This window comes from Leucopleurus acutus (assembly GCF_964270905.1).
Source record: "Leucopleurus acutus genome assembly, chromosome: 14".
NCBI lineage: Eukaryota > Metazoa > Chordata > Mammalia > Artiodactyla > Delphinidae > Leucopleurus > Leucopleurus acutus.
In genome coordinates, this window is record NC_139156.1 from 17915524 (window position 1) to 17932631 (window position 17108).

Genomic DNA, 17108 nt, shown 5'->3' on the forward strand with positions numbered 1-17108 from the left:
GTGGGTGGGATGAATTGGGATGAATTGGGATGAATTGGGATTGACATATATACACTGCTATGTATAAAATAGATAACTAATGAGAACTGACTGTATAGCACAGGGAACTCCACCCAGTGCTCTGTCGTGACCTAAATGGGAAGGAAATACAAAGGGGATATATTTATACATGTGGCTGATTCACCCTGCTGTACAGCAGAAACTAACACAAGATTGTAAAGCAACCATACTCCAATAAAACAACAACAACAAAAGACTATCATCATCATTTCTGTGTTTTATATGGGATATATGGTGAACTGTGAATAGCTAAACTTATCAGCAGTATTTATCAAACATATAAAAGGCAATTAGAAAGATAAGATAGCAAATTACTGTATCTGACTTGGCAGTGCGCAGGTGGGGTCAGGGTGGTGGTAGGCAGGTGGTAGTGGTATAAAGGTAAGAAAGAACCTTACCTGTTACTTTGACCTCATAATTTAGTAGAGCTAGAAACATAATAATTACAGCATAACATAAAAGGTATGTTTTAGAGGTTTTCAGGGGAATGCAGTGCATTCCATTCAGAGGGAATAGTATGTGAAAAGACAGAGTGATTTAAAAGCATGATATGGTCATGAACCAGCAGACAATTCTTAGTCTCTAGGGTTAGAATGTAGGGTGCGTTAGCAGGGTTCAGAGGCTGGAGGTGGTGACTGCATAGGTGGTGAGAGTTAGGTCAAAACAATTTCTAAGCCAAGAGTTTAGAGTGTATCCCATACTTGAGAAATGATACGTTCAGATTCGCATTTTGAAAAGTCATTCTGGATTAGAGGGAGTTAGATCAATTCTGACTCTATTGCAGTAGTTCAGATAAAAGATAATGAAGGCTTAAATAAAAGTATAATAGTGCTCTTGGAGAAGAGGTCACAGATTTGAAAAGTATTTAGTTTCATACTTCAAAGTACAAAGCATCTCTCAGGTCAGCTCTGTGAGTAGTAGAGAGCACGAGGAGGACGAATGTGGAGCGACTGGAAGGGAAGCAGGCTGTGCAGGTGGCGCTTCACAAGGGGGCAGTCACTGCTTTGCGTGCCATGAAACCTGATCCTCAGCCTCGCAGTACGAGGAGCTCCTTCCTAATCCCTTGGCTCAGAGTTCTGTAGCTAATCTGATGCATGTGGATGACTGAAGAGGAGCCATTCATTCATGCAGTAAGCCAGTACTTACCCAAATGTGCTCTAGACAAGGGAGAACAAGATACATAGTCCTTACTTTCAAATAGCTCATAAAATAATGGGGAATGTAGGCAAACAGCTAGCTCTAATCCAGCGTGATTTGACCCTACAGGGCAGACATGCTTTTCCAAGTATCAGAATATCTATGTTTTCTCTCATGGGTACCTCTTCCCAGTGTCAAGGAACCTGGAAAGTTGAATTAGAAAGTCATCAGAAAGGTACTTAGGCGTGAAGAAGACTGTTTCAGCTGGGCTCTTAGAGAAGCCTTGCCCCATAATAGTTTGCCTCTTCTGTAATCAGAACAACTCATGTACTCATTCCCTCCAGGTTGGATTGGTTCTCAAGGTGGATCTCTGGGGAAGTACTTAATAAACATGGATAACTTCTCATAAGCCAACTTCCCTTTTCACCACCTCTATGCCAGTCATTGCTCAGCTTATCACTCCTTCAGACACGACAGACTCTCGATAGCCTGGCCTGTTTATTTGCAGTGTTCTTTTGTTACATGCCAGTCTGTACATTCACAAACCACTTTTCAAGGGGGCTTATTTTTGTGGATGGTTCATCTCATTTATTAAGAATTTATTCTGCAGAGTTTTACTTTCAAAGAGTGACATTAAGTTCTGGATATATCTTACTGTGGCCTCCTTATGCTGACTGTAGAAGATTCCAAAACTATAAATTAATATTTATATTAATATCACTCTGTTTGAACAGAATAGGAGGAGGCTCTGAGTTTGGAAAAGTTGACTTAAGTTTTGGAAAGTTTCAACCTCATATCAAAGTAATTCATCAGTGCTGTAGACAGAGGTGTGGGGTTGTGCAAATTGTTTTATTCTATGTATGTGTAAATGAAGCAAATTTTGGTTTCATGTTTTGGGAGGATGGTTATGCTTGGTTCCAGTTTGATAAAGTTACTCTTGTCTTACTGGGATACTCTCTAAGAAATACTTACTTGAGAAGGTTTCCCCAAAGGAGCTTTTGTAACATCACATTCATCTTGTAGTAAATGTGCCGTAGGAAAATTTTGGTATGTCTAAAGGTCAGTGTCTTAAGACCCTGGACAGGGTTTTTAAATTTAGCAGTATTCTATAATCCTCTTAAAGTCTGTACCAGCACCTTTGCGGGATAATATATCATGTAAACTCCTTTTGGCTTAGAACAGATGTAACAGAGCTTCATTATACACAGTGATATTCTGAAGGCTAATGAATGATGTAAATGACTGAAACACGTCAATATATGGAAAATGGAAAAATGTCCACATTTTCACAATCAGCAACTCAAACAATACATGAGGTTTATATCCAAATGACACGTTTCGAATAACTTGGAATTTGAGTACTCTTTTTAAATTTTTCTTTTTAAAAAATTAATGCGTTCTTAAATTTATAGTACCCTGATCCATAAGCTTGGGGGCTTTTTCATACGACGGAGGCTAGATGAGACGCCAGACGGACGGAAAGATATTCTCTATAGAGCTTTGCTCCACGGGGTACGTGTGATCTCTAATTACTCTTAAAGTCGTTATGGTAGCTATCACAGTAGAAGAAAATGAGACTTGATTCAGACTTTTTTTTTTTTTCGGTACGCGGGCCTCTCACTGTTGTGGCCTCTCCCGTTGCGGAGCACAGGCTCCGGACGCGCAGGCTCAACAGCCATGGCTCAAGGGCCCAGCCGCTCCGCGGCATGTGGGATCTTCCTGGACCGGGGCACAAACCCGTGTCCCCTGCATCGGCAGGCAGACTCTCAACCCCTGCGCTGCCAGGGAAGCCCCTTGATTGAGATTGTTAGAAAACAGTTGTCTGAGTAATTATTTTAGTGATTATTGCTTGGATATGGGTTTGATGATTACTTTTTATTATCACCAAAATATAACATTGGAGAAGCTCTTTTGATACCATCTGTGTGAGCAAAATATTTTGTCAGAAGTTATAGGTTTTGTTTGTTTGTTTGTTTTGTTTTTTTAGGTTTAACTTTGCTGAGCTTATTCTAAGTTGGGTGATCTTGAGTTCATGAGTTCATATTTTACTTTCTCCTTATATTCCAGCATATAGTTGAACTACTTCGACAGCAGCAGTTCTTGGAGATTTTTCTGGAAGGCACACGCTCTAGGAGTGGAAAAATCTCCTGTGCTCGGGCAGGACTTTTGTCAGTTGTAGTAGATACTCTGTCTACCAATACCATCCCAGACATCTTGATAATACCTGTTGGGATCTCCTACGATCGTATTATTGAGGGTCATTACAATGGCGAACAACTGGTAAGAGGACCACCTGCACAAAAGTCATCTTTGCTTTTCCAGTCTTTTGCTTTTAGATAAGTGCTTTTAGAATTAGTTGAGAATATTTTTGTTACTCTCTAATTTTATAACACTGTAGGAGACTTGGTAGGGTGGGCTTTCATCCCGTATGGCAGCCTGATTGGTAGTGATGATGTGGTAATTTCCTGCATTTGGAGGAAGTGGCATGATTAGATTAATCATGCCTTGGTCGTGGGGTCGGGAAGTGGAAGAATACTTGGTACTGAGTTGCCACCTCTGCCCTGGGGAGGGTATACATGGCTCGGTCTCCCCAGGGCCTATTGCTTATGTGTAGAGTTTAAGTTACACCTGAAGAACTGGTGGGATCATGTTGGCAAAGCAACTGCAAATTAATTTTGAGATGGCAGTAATTTTTTTAGTGAACTTTTTTACTGAAGTAAATAGTTACAGAAGAATGCACCTATCATACGCATATAGCTTGAATTAGCACAAAATGAATACACCTACATAACCAGGACCCAGGTCAAGGACCCTAGAAACCTCCCTTATCCCTCTCATTGTTTTCCCCTCAAGGGTAACCACCTATCTTGACTTCTTACCGAATAGATTAGTTTGCCCATTTTTGAACATGATATAAAATGGAATAATGTAGTGTGTGGACTTTTTATCTCTGGTTTCCTTTGCACAAGCAGCACCTGTTTGTTGTTACAGGTAGTTACAATTTGTTCATTGTCATAGTTGTACAGTATTGCAGTGTATGAATATACAGTTTGTCTATTCTACTGCTGAAAAAAAGTTTGGTTTCCTGGTTTCAGCTGTGATCATTCTTGTACATTTCTCTTGATGACCATATGTGTGCATTTTGTTGGGTATGTGCCTGGGAGTGGAATCAGTGGATCATAAAGTATATGTACGTTCAGCTTTGTAGATGCTGCCAAACAGTCCTCCAAAATGGTTTTACCAACTTGCTCTTCCTCCCAGCAGTGTGCCAGTTCCAGAGGAGTTTAGTTTTGTTCTTATTTAGTGTGGAAGTCTTGGTCATGGTACTTGTTTCAAGCTTATTGCCCAAAACATATCAGAAGCTCAAGGACTCCTAATAATTGGAGGCTTTAGAAATAAAGTGATAGACCTGGATTATTATTATTATCTCTTGTGAGACCCCTCCTTGTGTTGCCTGTGTCAATTCTGAACATATGCTCCACTCACCCTGACTGCGTCTTATGACGTCATATCTGAGTCCTGTGTCCCTTATACAGCTGACATTGTGCCTTATGTGTATTAAATATTCAGGAAACACTTACTGAATGGATAATTGGCTCAAAGGCCACTCTGGGGCTGAATTTGGCATTTGGTTGCCTAATGTTACATACTTGGACCATCGTGTTCATCAGACCACAATAAGGTGGCTTCTTCGACATCTTACTTTTATCTGAGAACTGCAGAACAGTTTTTCAGGCTGTTACATCATTTTTGTCCTTCAGTAGTTTGCAGTTCTATTTTTGTGAATGATGTAAACAATGCACTAAATGAAGCTGTGTTAAATGTTTCCTTTTTCAATGGCCAAATTACCTCCCCGGTGACGTGATTACATCTTTTAGCATCTTGGAGTGCTAAACATTTTCTGACAGGTCTCAGTCAATGAATACTTATTTTCCTTCATTCGTTATTATCTTTTTCCAGACAAATCATCGGTTTCCATAAAAAAATTAATAAACTTTATTCTTTGGATAATGATGTTTGTGTATTTGTTAGCTTTATTTCTTACCATGCTATTCTTTCAAAATTGCAAATTAGGGAAAACCTAAGAAGAATGAGAGCCTCTGGAGCATAGCAAGAGGTGTTATCAGAATGTTACGAAAAAACTATGGATGTGTCAGAGTGGATTTTGCACAACCATTTTCCTTAAAGGTGAGTGTCTGTTGAAATGAAGCTGTGTCAGCCTTGGTGTAGCTCAGTGTCACAAGATTTGGGCTCTAGTCCGGCCTCTGATGCCTCCTCTCCATGTGAGTTTGGGCCTCACTTTCTTCCCTTATAGAATGGGGACTCTGACAAGGATAGTGTTTCCTAAATTATTCCACCGAAATGTGCCTGTTGACAAAGGAGCCTAAATGTCTATGTTTGGGAGATATCAGTCTCAAAATATATTGCTATTTTTTTTAATTCATGAGAATTTTGCATGTTGCTTTATCTATATCAGTATTTTATATGATTTTATTTTTCTTTTTTTTTTTTTGTGGTACGCGGGCCTCTCACTGTTGTGGCCTCTCCCATTGCGGAGCACAGGCTCCAGACACGCAGCCTCAGCGGCCATGGCTCACGGGCCCAGCTGCTTCGCAGCATGTGGGATCTTCCCGGACCGGGGCACGAACCCGCGTCCTCTGCGTTGGCAGGCAGACTCTCAACCACTGTGCCACCAGGGAAGCCCTATATGATGTTTTAAAATTGCCCTTAAGAGAAATTTTTCAAAACGTATCTCACAGCTGGGTAACATTGATACTCTAGGATGATGCCGTATTCTACTGAGTGGAGTCTAATACCTACAGAGTCAGAGGAATAGTGCCATCCTCATGGAGAAGCCTGGGGCTGGTGGGTCCCTGAGGTCCTGCAGTTTTAAATTCTTAAGATTTTCAGATTGGTAAAGGAGAAGAGAAGGATAGGGACTTGGGAACCTAAATATAAGGTGCAAAGATGTCCTGCTTCTCCTTCTGTTCCACGTTTTGGTTTTACTTTGAAAGAGTCAAACTGCTATGCTAGGTGCATGCTTTCTGGCCTTAAGTGCTTTTGACTTTTAGGGACCTCATCATTTCTTATCACTTTTTTTGTTGTTGTTGTTAATATTGCACAGCTTCTCTTGTTTATGATTTGCTTTTGAATTGAGGTTCTTTTGAGTATAACGTGACCTTCAGGTTGTCAGATTTCCTTTAGAAGGTATGGTTGATGACTTACCACTATTAGTAATACTGGGAATGCCAAATAATTTCATGAAGATATGAGAAAAGTTAAATTTTCCCCTTAATTTTTAAATGATTTTACTTAAGCATCATCCGTTTTTTGGAGTTTCTGTTCTTAGATTTCATGCTTAACAACATTCTATGAGTTATTCTGCAGTTCTGAAGACAGTTTAGGATATAGAAAGTATTTCTCATGTTATACGGCTCATTTTATTAACATCTCCCTTTTTACTTTTTGAAGGTGAAATTATATTTTATATATGTTTATGAAAGTGAGACAGTGGGAGTAAATGATAATATTTTATTTTATTTTTCCAGGAATATTTAGAAAGCCAAAGTCAGAAACCTGTTTCTTCTCCACTTTCTCTGGAGCAAGCGTTGTTACCAGCTATACTTCCTTCAAGGTAAGGTTCATGGAAATTTTTTATACTGACCCGTCAAATATCTGTTATTTCTTCTATTGCATGGAAGAATTTGTTAACTTTATTAAGGGCATTCATGTTCTTGTGTTTACTTCCTCACTTGAGTAACTTTTCTCTTGGTCTGATAAAGGATCTTGAAACTGTGTTTCCACATTAGTTTGAAGGTTTTTGATTACTTGCATCATCAAATCTTTTTGATTTTGTGAATCATGTAAGAGTTCTTATTTGATTTATATTTTTGAATGTTTGAAATGTTCTTTTTGGTAGTAACTTAGGCTATGCATATTGCATGTTCATGCAACATATGAAAGAGTTTTCCTATGTGAATTTTCCAGAATTCAAACCGAATTGTCACTTAGAGAAATAGAATATTAAGCCCTTCCTTTAAAATATGTTCAAGTATTGAATTTTTGAAAATGTTTTAAATGAGGCATCTTGCTTTATGCATTCTTTCTGCCGGTGAGTTCTGGAAGTGATGTACCAACAGACTATTTAGTCATAATTAAGTAACACGTTTTGGTCAGGAGAGTGTATTAAACTTAATAAGGTATATTATGGAGTAAAACAACGCATAGAAATAATCTATCTGTGGCTTAAATTTAGAATATGTAGAAATTTAAAGTGTCTAATACATTGTATCTTAAGCCCATGTAGTATGCTTTGTGAAAGAGTGGGGTTATAGAAGTCTAATTAAAAAAACAAAAACAAAACCTTTTTAGACCCAATGATGCTGCTGCTGAAGGTACAGACACATCCATTAACGAGTCCAGAAATGCAACAGATGAATCCTTCCGAAGAAGACTGATTGCAAATCTGGCTGAGCACATTCTCTTCAGTAAGTAGAATTCCAGTCTTTAATTCCATAATTCAGATACGGTGTGATGCAGTACGAACCATACAGGTTTTGGAATCTGCCAAAGTTAGATTCCACTTCTGGTTCTAGTACTAATACACAGGGGGTGATAGGTAAGTTATTAGAAAGAAAGTGGTGCTGAGAGGATTTGAGGTAACCCAGTGAAACATCTCACACCGTGCCTGATAATTAGCAGGTACTCATGTGGTAGTTCTTAGGCATTTAAAAAAATTGCCAAAATGATTTGTTGCTTCTTTTGCTTATGAATTAGTCTCTTTGAACTAACTTGTGGTACAGCATCTAGGCTTACAGTTGCATGTCCCTTTCCCCTGTGACCCTGTGATCATTTTTATTTGGCAAATATTTTGCGGCTGTTATGTGTAAATTTTTGTTTTAGCTGTGGGGAATACACATTGAGTAATGGTTCTGTACTTAAAGACGTATGCTCTTAGTGGGATAGTTGTACACAAACAATGCAAATGGGCGCAACTCAGAGTGGAGTGAGTTACCTGCAGAATTAGCTGTCCTGAAGTTCCGAATGGCAGCATGGTGTCATGTTGTAGAGGCTGCTCTAAGACTGCAGAGCAGCAGCAGCGTGGGGCCCTCGGGGTGCCACCCAGGCGTGCTCTCCTCGCCATCCCTGTGCCTCCTCCCCGTCAGGTCAGACTCTCAGCATTTCCTGCCGACACCAGTGTGGAGGCTTCCTCACCTCTCCCGCTCCTTTCACTCTAGCTGCCTCTACTCCTGCTTTACGCCGGGCCAGGGTAGTCTTTCTGGAGCACATTTGATTGTGTCTCTCCCTTGCTTAAATTCTGGATGCTAAAAATAATTCATCCTTAAATGTTGTAAAGTTGTAAAATAAAGGTAAAACTCACTACCCAAATAACCAGATGTGTTGCTGTCTAGTCTATAAAAATATTTTTTTACCGTTTTCTATTGTGCTATTTTCCATTTATAACACAAATAATTTAAAAATACCTTTTAAATATCCTTTTTAAAGGCCAAATCTATATGGTACTCGGTACTTTTTTGTTTCTTAAACACTGGAGACAACATCAATTGTGAATGAAGTATTTATTCATGAATTCATTATCATCTTAGAAAACCCACAGATGGTATCTTATTTTAGATTATTCCATAGATGTTCTCATATTTGATTCGTATGATTAATAATTTTCTACAAATTTAGAATATTGAGTTATGGACTATAGTCATTCTCAAATGTATTTCTGTCCCCTTCCTTCCTACCTCTGACCTGCCTCTGGGCCAGGTTGAAAAGAGGAAATTAAAATGTATTGAGCACCCATTACTATGCGTCCTGTGCCAGGTCAGTCATCTCGTGCTTACACAGCCCAGTGAACCAGGTGGATGCTCATGTACCAAAGGGAAGCTGAGGCTTGGGAATTTAAGACGTTTCCCCCAAGTCATGAACTTAGTGTAGAAGTTAGGATTTGACCCCAGATTCCTGACTTTAACTACCTGTCCCCAGCTCCTTCCACCCCCGCCCTGACTTTGTTGTAATGTGGTGGTGAATACCTGCAGGAGGAGTGAAGTAGAGTTGCAGGTGTAGTAGACTGAGGCCAGGAACAAGTCAAGAAACGCTGAAGCAGGATATCCTGTAGAGCTCTTAGAATAGGCTCATGCTTTGGGTCTTGGTATTTCCATAAAGATGTCTCTTGGTCACTGAGTAACAAACTTCCATTGGTTTGGACTGAGAGTGGACCTGTCTTAGACTGAATTCTATTATGTGATGAATAATGATCTCTAATGAGGTTCCATTGGCCCAGAACATGGTATAATGTTGTAATTTCCCTTCGGTAAATGGGTTATAGGAAATGTGGCAGAGGACTTTTATAATTTTAAATACTCCTGATTAAGATTTAGGTACTTTTAAAAAATTTTAGCTATATTAAAAAAAAGTGCAACTAAAGATCTGTGTTTGCCTTCCAGCCGCTAGCAAGTCCTGTGCCATTATGTCAACACACATCGTGGCCTGCCTGCTCCTCTACAGACACAGGCAGGTATGTCTGCAGTGTCACCTGGAGTTCAATAGAAAGCATGAAAATGCTTTGTCAGCTCTTCAAATACTTGTCCGCTGATAGATTTGGCCCCCTTCCAGCTAGTCCTGTGAGATAAACAGTAAAATAAGCTAAGGACTCTGCCGACAGGTGCTTACACCTGACGGAGGAAGAAATCTACATAAAAAAACCTCAGAGACTGTTTTATGTGACAGTAAGACATTCTTTGAGTAATACGGTTAGTGGAAATAAGGCGTGTCTCATCAGCATGCGGAAAGTATTCTGATAGCTAATGGTTTCCAAGCTATTTGATTTGTATTTTGGACCTGCGCTCTGCCTTCCCACAATACACTTGTCTAAGCCCTGTGATGGGAAAGACTGTGTCTGTCTGTCTGTCTGTCTCTCTCACAGTCATGTTCTCAACACCAAACCTAGTGCCGGTATATAGACACCAAATAAATATTTGTCAGATAAATATTTAGAATGAGGGAAATTCTTGCTAAAAAATAAGTACTTCTCACTTTCAGATGGTGGCTTCTCCCTTTTGTGATCTTACGTACTCGTATCCCATGTTGTGGCTAGAGTAGTCTCTGGATGTGGAGTACCTTGACATTCCTGGGGGACAGGTTTTTAACCAGTCTTCTGACTTTCTTTACACGGTGTTTTGGCTCTTTTTCTGTATGTGCCAACAGCAAGCTGCAGGAAAGCCAAGGCAAGAAAAAAATCCTTGGAACGGTCTCTTCATCTTTTGGGAAGGAGTTTTTCTGTTCTCAAGAGACCACTTCTGTCTGTTTCTCTAGGGAATTGATCTCTCCACACTGGTGGAGGACTTCTTTGTGATGAAGGAGGAAGTCCTGGCTCGCGATTTTGACCTGGGTTTCTCAGGAAATTCAGAAGATGTAGTCATGCATGCCATACAGCTGCTGGGAAATTGCATCACTATCACACACACCAGCAGGAACGATGAATTTTTTATTACTCCCAGCACAACTGTCCCATCAGTCTTTGAACTCAACTTCTACAGCAATGGGCTGCTCCACGTCTTTATCATGGAGGCCATCATAGGTATGTCGGACCCTGAAATATTTTCGTGGCAAGTAAAATGGCCAAAAGCACATGGTGGTGTCTCCTTCAGTTTGGATGATAGCCCCTTGTTTGAGGGAATGTGTTGCTATAGTTTTAGTTTTCAAACAAAAGTGTCATCTGCTATGTCACTGTTTATCGCTTATTCTTACATTTATTGTTCAACAAGTAGTGACTGGATTACTGTATGCATAGTATTACACGTTTTACTAGGGAGGAGAGGTAAGATGTCTTGCTGTTCATGAGCTGAAAATCTAAGTGAGATGAGACATACACGACAGTGAAGTGAGTGGAGGCAACAGAGGAGACGGAGAGCGGACGGGATGGAAGCTTCTGAGGAAGGTTTGATAGGGTTGGGATCACATGGAATCACAAGAAGTAAATTCTGAAGGGATTTACTTAAATTTCTCCAGTGAATGCAGATAATTATCTTTGATGTATTAATAATCTGTTGAGGTGATCCAGCTAATCTGAGCCAGTTGAAGTTGTTCTTGGAGACCCAAGGCTGCCGGCTTCATTGAGCTTTTACTTCTCAGCCTGCAGCCTTTACGCAGTTCTGAAGAAGAGGGGCCCGGGAGCGCCTGTGTCTCCCAGCTTGATCAGCCAGGAACAGCTGGTGCGCAAGGCCGCCAGCCTGTGCTACCTGCTCTCCAACGAAGGCACCATCTCGCTCGTAAGTGAAGACTCTTTAGTGTTGCCTCTTCTCTTTTTCTTGAGCGTCTTTGTGAAATCATAAAATGCTTTCCTTTTAGAGAGCTTTTGGCCCATTATTGAAGCTTTATATCCTGCTCCTGGGTCTCAATGACCACCAAACCATTATGTCGTTACTATCTTGGTTTGCTATTGGGGTCAGTGCTCCAGCGAACCCCTCGCGTGCTGTGAGGTGTGATAGGACAGATGGCTCAGCGTTCTCTATCACTGCGATCCAGAGTTATTGAGCTCTTACTGTGCTTAAGCCACTGGGTCAGGGCTTTGTAAATAATTAACATGCCCACTCGTGGATGATAGAACTGTAGAAGATAAGAGTCAGAAGCAGTCTTAAAAACTCATCTGCTCAACCCCTTCTCCTTTACAAATGGGGAAAGCAAGGCCCAGCAGAACTAATGAGCATTTATATTATATTTAAATACTTCTAGACATTTATAATGAGGCATACATATTAAGCAGTAGAGAGATTTTTTCCTCAAAATCATCAACAAATAGAATTTATATTTTAAAGTCTGTTCTTTTCCACTTATATGAATGTGCCCTGGGACATTTATGAGCACAGGTATTGTGAGTACAGCTCTCCTCCACCGCGTTCTTTATATATGTTATGTTTGTGGTCCTGTTGGGGAATCTGTTTTGCATGAATCTTGTGGGCAGGGCGGGAGGGGACAGGGTAGATAAGGTTCTCAAGTTTGACCTTGTCTTTCACTTGGGTCTTTTTTGAGTTATTTGAATACATATTGTGTTTCCTCATCCACCACCTTTGTGTACAACATTTACTGTAAGATAGCTTTTGCAGAGAAATTGTCTTACAAAGGAAGAAACAGGTGTAGGGTCCTGACAAGCAGCCCTTCTAAGGCCTTGCTCCACTCGGGGAGACACAGCTCAGGAGCCCCCTCTGCAGGTGGTGCTGCATTGGGTGCTCTGCCAGTCAGGTTACAAGATCTCTTCTTTTGTCCACGACATGCACTCATCAAGAGGGCGGGCACCGGAACTCTTAGGGCTTGCCCAGTGGAGGGAGGCAGGTGATACTGTGGAAGTATCCAGCAGCTACCTTGTATGCTATTTTCTGTCTTTAAAAAAATAAGTGGAGGACAGTGACATTTACATTGAAATGCCTTTTCTTTTTAGCCCTGCCAGACGTTTTACCAAATTTGCCATGAAACAGTAGGCAGGTTTATCCAGTATGGCATTCTTACAGTGGCGGAGGTAAGAGCACATGCTTGCCTTTGTTTGCCTTTATTTAGTTTCTTGCTCTTCAGTATCTTTCCTACCAGCCACCTGAACCAATAATTCCACTTGATATATAGTCAAGTCCAGATGAGATGAAGAGAAAAATAAGAATGGGGAGAATAAATGTCCTTTGGGACTGCTTAATATTTTGGCTCCTTTTGTGTAATGGGTGTTGTGCAAGACGTATCTTGACTAGATTCCCTGACATCCAGAAGTCTGCCTTCCAAGATCAGCTCTTCTGCATATCTGTGTGCTTGTAGCTTGCACATGTGCATTTTTCTTTTTTGAGATTTTGTTTTAATTTTGGCACCTTTAGTATAGAGGGTATGGCCTGAGAAAATAGGTACCAATTTAGGAGAGGGAAGGGTATTTTATTTGATCTGTCTGGTAGCTTTCGCCCTCACTCTTTCTTTTTTCCCTCCCCTGCTGTCTTCCGAGTGATTTTGAGTTTGGAGAGGGCAGTGGATTGATGTTGTGAGTGGCTAAACAGAGCAGAGTAGGGGAGGGGATGAGAGAGGACTGCCTCGTCTGGGGTCCAGCGGGCAGGTGTTTGCGTGCCTGTGCATGTTTATTTACTCTTGGTGATCTCCCTGGCATAGCCAGATGATCAGGAGGATATTAGTCCTGGTGTTGCTGAGCAGCAGTGGGACAAGAAGCTTCCTGAACCTATGTCTTGGAGAAGTGATGAAGAAGATGAAGACAGCGATTTTGGTGAGGAGCAGCGAGATTGCTACCTGAAGGTACTTGGGTGAGGAGTTCTGGTGGACGTGACAGTGATGAGTTGAGGCTTATGTTGCCACAAGTTGTAAGGTTCTTTTTTTTTTTTTTTGCGGTACGTGGGCCTCTCACTGCTGTGGCCTCTCCCGTTGCGGAGCACGGGCTCCGGACGCGCAGGCTCAGTGGCCATGGCTCACAGGCCCAGCCACTCTGCGGCATGTGGGATCTTCGTGGACTGGGGCACGAACCCATGTCCCCTGCATTGGCAGGCGGACTCTGAACTACTGCGCCACCAGGGAAGTCCTATGAGGTTCTTATAAACTGGGACTCTGGTGACTAATTCACGTTCAGAGCACCCACAAACTATCTGGGGTGCTTACTGTTCGGTTAGGATACTGAAACTGTTTGAATTGAATTAATACCTTAAATTGTTCAGTTTGGGTATAGATAAATGGAAAAAGAGACAAGAGTCTGAAAATTCGGGAAGATGAACGTCATAGGTGATACCTTTCATGACCCTCTCATCAGAATGCACAGGTGCACACCTGTTTACCCACACCTGCACTCACTCCTAAAGAGGCAGAGTGGTTTTGTTCAGTCATCACTGAAGCAAGGCAGGACCGTACCAGGTATGGGAGAGAATTAATATTCAGCTGCCACTGGCCTGGGTGCTCTTTTTGAGCCATGCTCAGTCTTGCCATCTCTCCCAGAATTTCCTACATCAAGCTCTTTGCCTTCAATTAAGACAAATCCTATCACAGGAGAAAATTTGATTTTTAAAAGATTGTCCCTGCTTTAGAAAAAGCAATTTTGTCTAATTTGTAATTTTAGAAATTAGTAATAATGACCCTTCTTTTCTGAATACCCTAAGTGGATTACTCTCTTTGCAGCGGGATAATACCCCTAGTTTACACACACACACAGGAGAGTCCAAATGACTTTTGGAGGTTTTCCATGTTGGGTATTATTAGTTTCGAGATGGGGCAGTGATCTTGCTTCCACACTCCGGAGAGTCTCGTCTGAACGTGCATGTTTTGGGGGAGGGGTGCAATGAGAGCGCCTACTGCCCAAAGCACCCCGTCATCACCACCACCATTCCCTGCTGTGCCGGACTGTGGGCCCGAAGCCACGTGGGGATGGCAGGCAGTGAGGGATGGGAGGGACTGAGATGGTCTCAGAGGTCTCGGCATGTGGCCTTTTTGCGCGCTTGAGTGACCGTCGAGCCAGGCTTCAAAATCTGGAGGGTCCGGTCTCGGGAGCAGCTGTTTTCAGTGATGACAGTGTGGCATAATTTCTCAAGTATGACAATTTCTCCTAGGCAGCTGTTCAATGAACGCAAACCTCAAGTACTTTGAATGTCAGTGGTTACAATAAAGAACGCATGTCAAAACCAGTAGTCATTTCCAGGGGCGATTCTGCGCACACGGAGCAGTAGGCCGCTTCTGTGTGGAGGCAGTGAGAGGCCGTCTTCTTGAGCCGCTGGTGCTCTGAGGAGGTTCCTTTGTCCCCCAGTGACTGGGTCTCCCGCCCTTCCCCTCCCAGGTGAGCCAGTCCAAGGAGCACCAGCAGTTCATCACCTTCCTGCAGAGGCTCCTTGGGCCTTTGCTGGAGGCCTACAGCTCTGCTGCCATCTTCATTCACAACTTCAGTGGTCCTGTTCCAGAGCCTGAGTATCTGCAGAAGCTGCACAAATACCTGATAACCAGGACAGAAAGAAGCATTGCAGTGTATGGTATGTGGGACCCTGTTTTGGCTTCTTTTAAAAGCTACACATTTTTCGATTATAGGAATCTGCTCATTGTAGATAATTGGGAAAAAGAATGCAAAATTATCCTGACCTCTAACTCCATAGATTACTACTACTACCTGTTTGGGTGTGTTATATAAATTGAATGATACAGATAGATATTCTTATGTCTGGCTTTTTAAATTTAACTTTGTAAGTGAGATTCATACATGTCGTTGCATGTAGTTGTTTGTCTATTCTTGTTGCTTTGTAGTATTCCACTGTATAAGTATTTACCACATTTTATTTATTCACATCCATCATTGATGGATATTTGGGTGTTGCAGTTCAGAGCTACTCTGAATAGTGCTGCTGTGAACATGTTTGAATGTGCCTTTGGGTGAACACAGGGACTCATTTATGCTGGGCTGTATAGGAGAATTGCCTAGTCACAGGGTGTGGTGGGTTCAGCTTTAGTGGGTACTGCCGCGCAGTTCTTAAGTGCTGAACCAGTTTGCACACCTAGTAGCAGTGGGTGTTTCATTTGCCCCCCATACTGGCCGGCACTTGGTACTGTCTGCTACAGAAGAGGTGTGATTGGGGTGGGAGTAGCATTTTATACAGTTACGGTTTAGGACTGAAACTACTTTGAATCAATAATTTTTAGAGCCATGAGGGATCTAGAGATAATCTATCTAGAGATATCTAGTTATAGTTATTAGAGATATCTAGATCTCTCTTTCTATAGATAGATAGATAGATGTGTACATATATCCCTAGATATATCTCTAGATCGCTATCTAGAGCTAGAATCACCTCACTTTATAGATGAGGACACTATTCCAGATCACATAGCTAGTTAAAGGGCAACCTGCATTTAGAATTCTTTTTTCCCGACCTCTAGACTTGTGCTCTTTCTGGTCCCACTGGTGTAGTAGTCATGTATGCATCACTGTACAGTTTAAAAGAATTTCTACACACTGTCTTGAGTCTTACAAAAGTCCTTCAAGATGGATGTTTTGGGTGTTTCTCTTTCCCTTCTTCTTCTCTCTGTCCTTCCCTGCCTCCATCTCTTCTTCCCTCCCTGTTTCTCTCCTTATCCCTCTCTCCTCTTTTTTCCTTAAAAGATGACAAAGTAGCTTTAAAGAAACGGCAAATCCTTTGAGGCCTCACAGGTTGCCAGTAGCGAAAGGGAGCTTGACCCAGTCCTGGGACTTGCTCTGACCCTCTCCCTAGCCTCCCGCGCTCTGACTGTGGGTATTGGGGTTTACTTTGTTGCTGGGCCTAAACGTTTCACAGGGGCTTTTTCTTTCTTCACAGCTGAGAGTGCCACCTATTGTCTTGTGAAGAATGCTGTGAAAATGTTTAAGGATATTGGGGTGAGTGTCCCCTGCTTATGGTATAAAAGAGTGTGTTCACGTCTGTCTTCTTTCCATTTAGATCTAGTCTATGTGAGGCACCTTTGTGTTGGGCTGAAGCCTGGGAGAAGCAGTTTCTGCTGGATTAATCATGCAGGCATTTCTGGGGGTTGGGAGAAGAAGGGGCACGTTGAAGGTGAGGTCCATCAGCACAGATTTATTTGAATGTTTCAGAATGTTCCTGGTTTTCCTCTTCATTCCAAACGAAGGTGTCAGTGTGTTTCAAAATCCTCCTGCGGTTTTGGTGGGGTGTTAGTTATGCCGTGTGGTTTTCAGTTCTTTTCCTGGCTGCGCCGTGCGGCATGCGGGACCTTAGCTCCCCAACCAGGGATTCGAACCCATGCCCCCTGCATTGGGAGTGTGGAGTCTTAACCACTGGACCGCCAGGGAAGTCCCTTCAGTTATTTTCTTGTGCTTTTACCAATATTTCTAGAAGTATCCTCATGTATCCCTTATCTTCACATATCATTTGGAACATGAGTTCCATGAAGGTACTAGTGAT

General features: G+C 41.8%; 1 protein-coding gene across 1 annotated transcript in view; it reads left to right on the forward strand.

Moving 5' to 3' along the window:
• GPAM (glycerol-3-phosphate acyltransferase, mitochondrial) overlaps positions 1–17108 on the forward strand; it is a 67506-nt gene that overhangs the window by 48665 nt on the left and 1733 nt on the right. The window contains exons 11-22 of the mRNA XM_082854452.1: positions 2610–2709; positions 3265–3477; positions 5272–5385; positions 6747–6832; positions 7570–7685; positions 9654–9724; positions 10522–10786; positions 11341–11477; positions 12644–12721; positions 13345–13485; positions 15005–15194; positions 16509–16567. Of these exons, the coding sequence (XP_082710578.1) occupies positions 2610–2709; positions 3265–3477; positions 5272–5385; positions 6747–6832; positions 7570–7685; positions 9654–9724; positions 10522–10786; positions 11341–11477; positions 12644–12721; positions 13345–13485; positions 15005–15194; positions 16509–16567 (1570 nt within the window). The remainder of the gene's footprint in view (positions 1–2609; positions 2710–3264; positions 3478–5271; positions 5386–6746; positions 6833–7569; positions 7686–9653; positions 9725–10521; positions 10787–11340; positions 11478–12643; positions 12722–13344; positions 13486–15004; positions 15195–16508; positions 16568–17108) is intronic.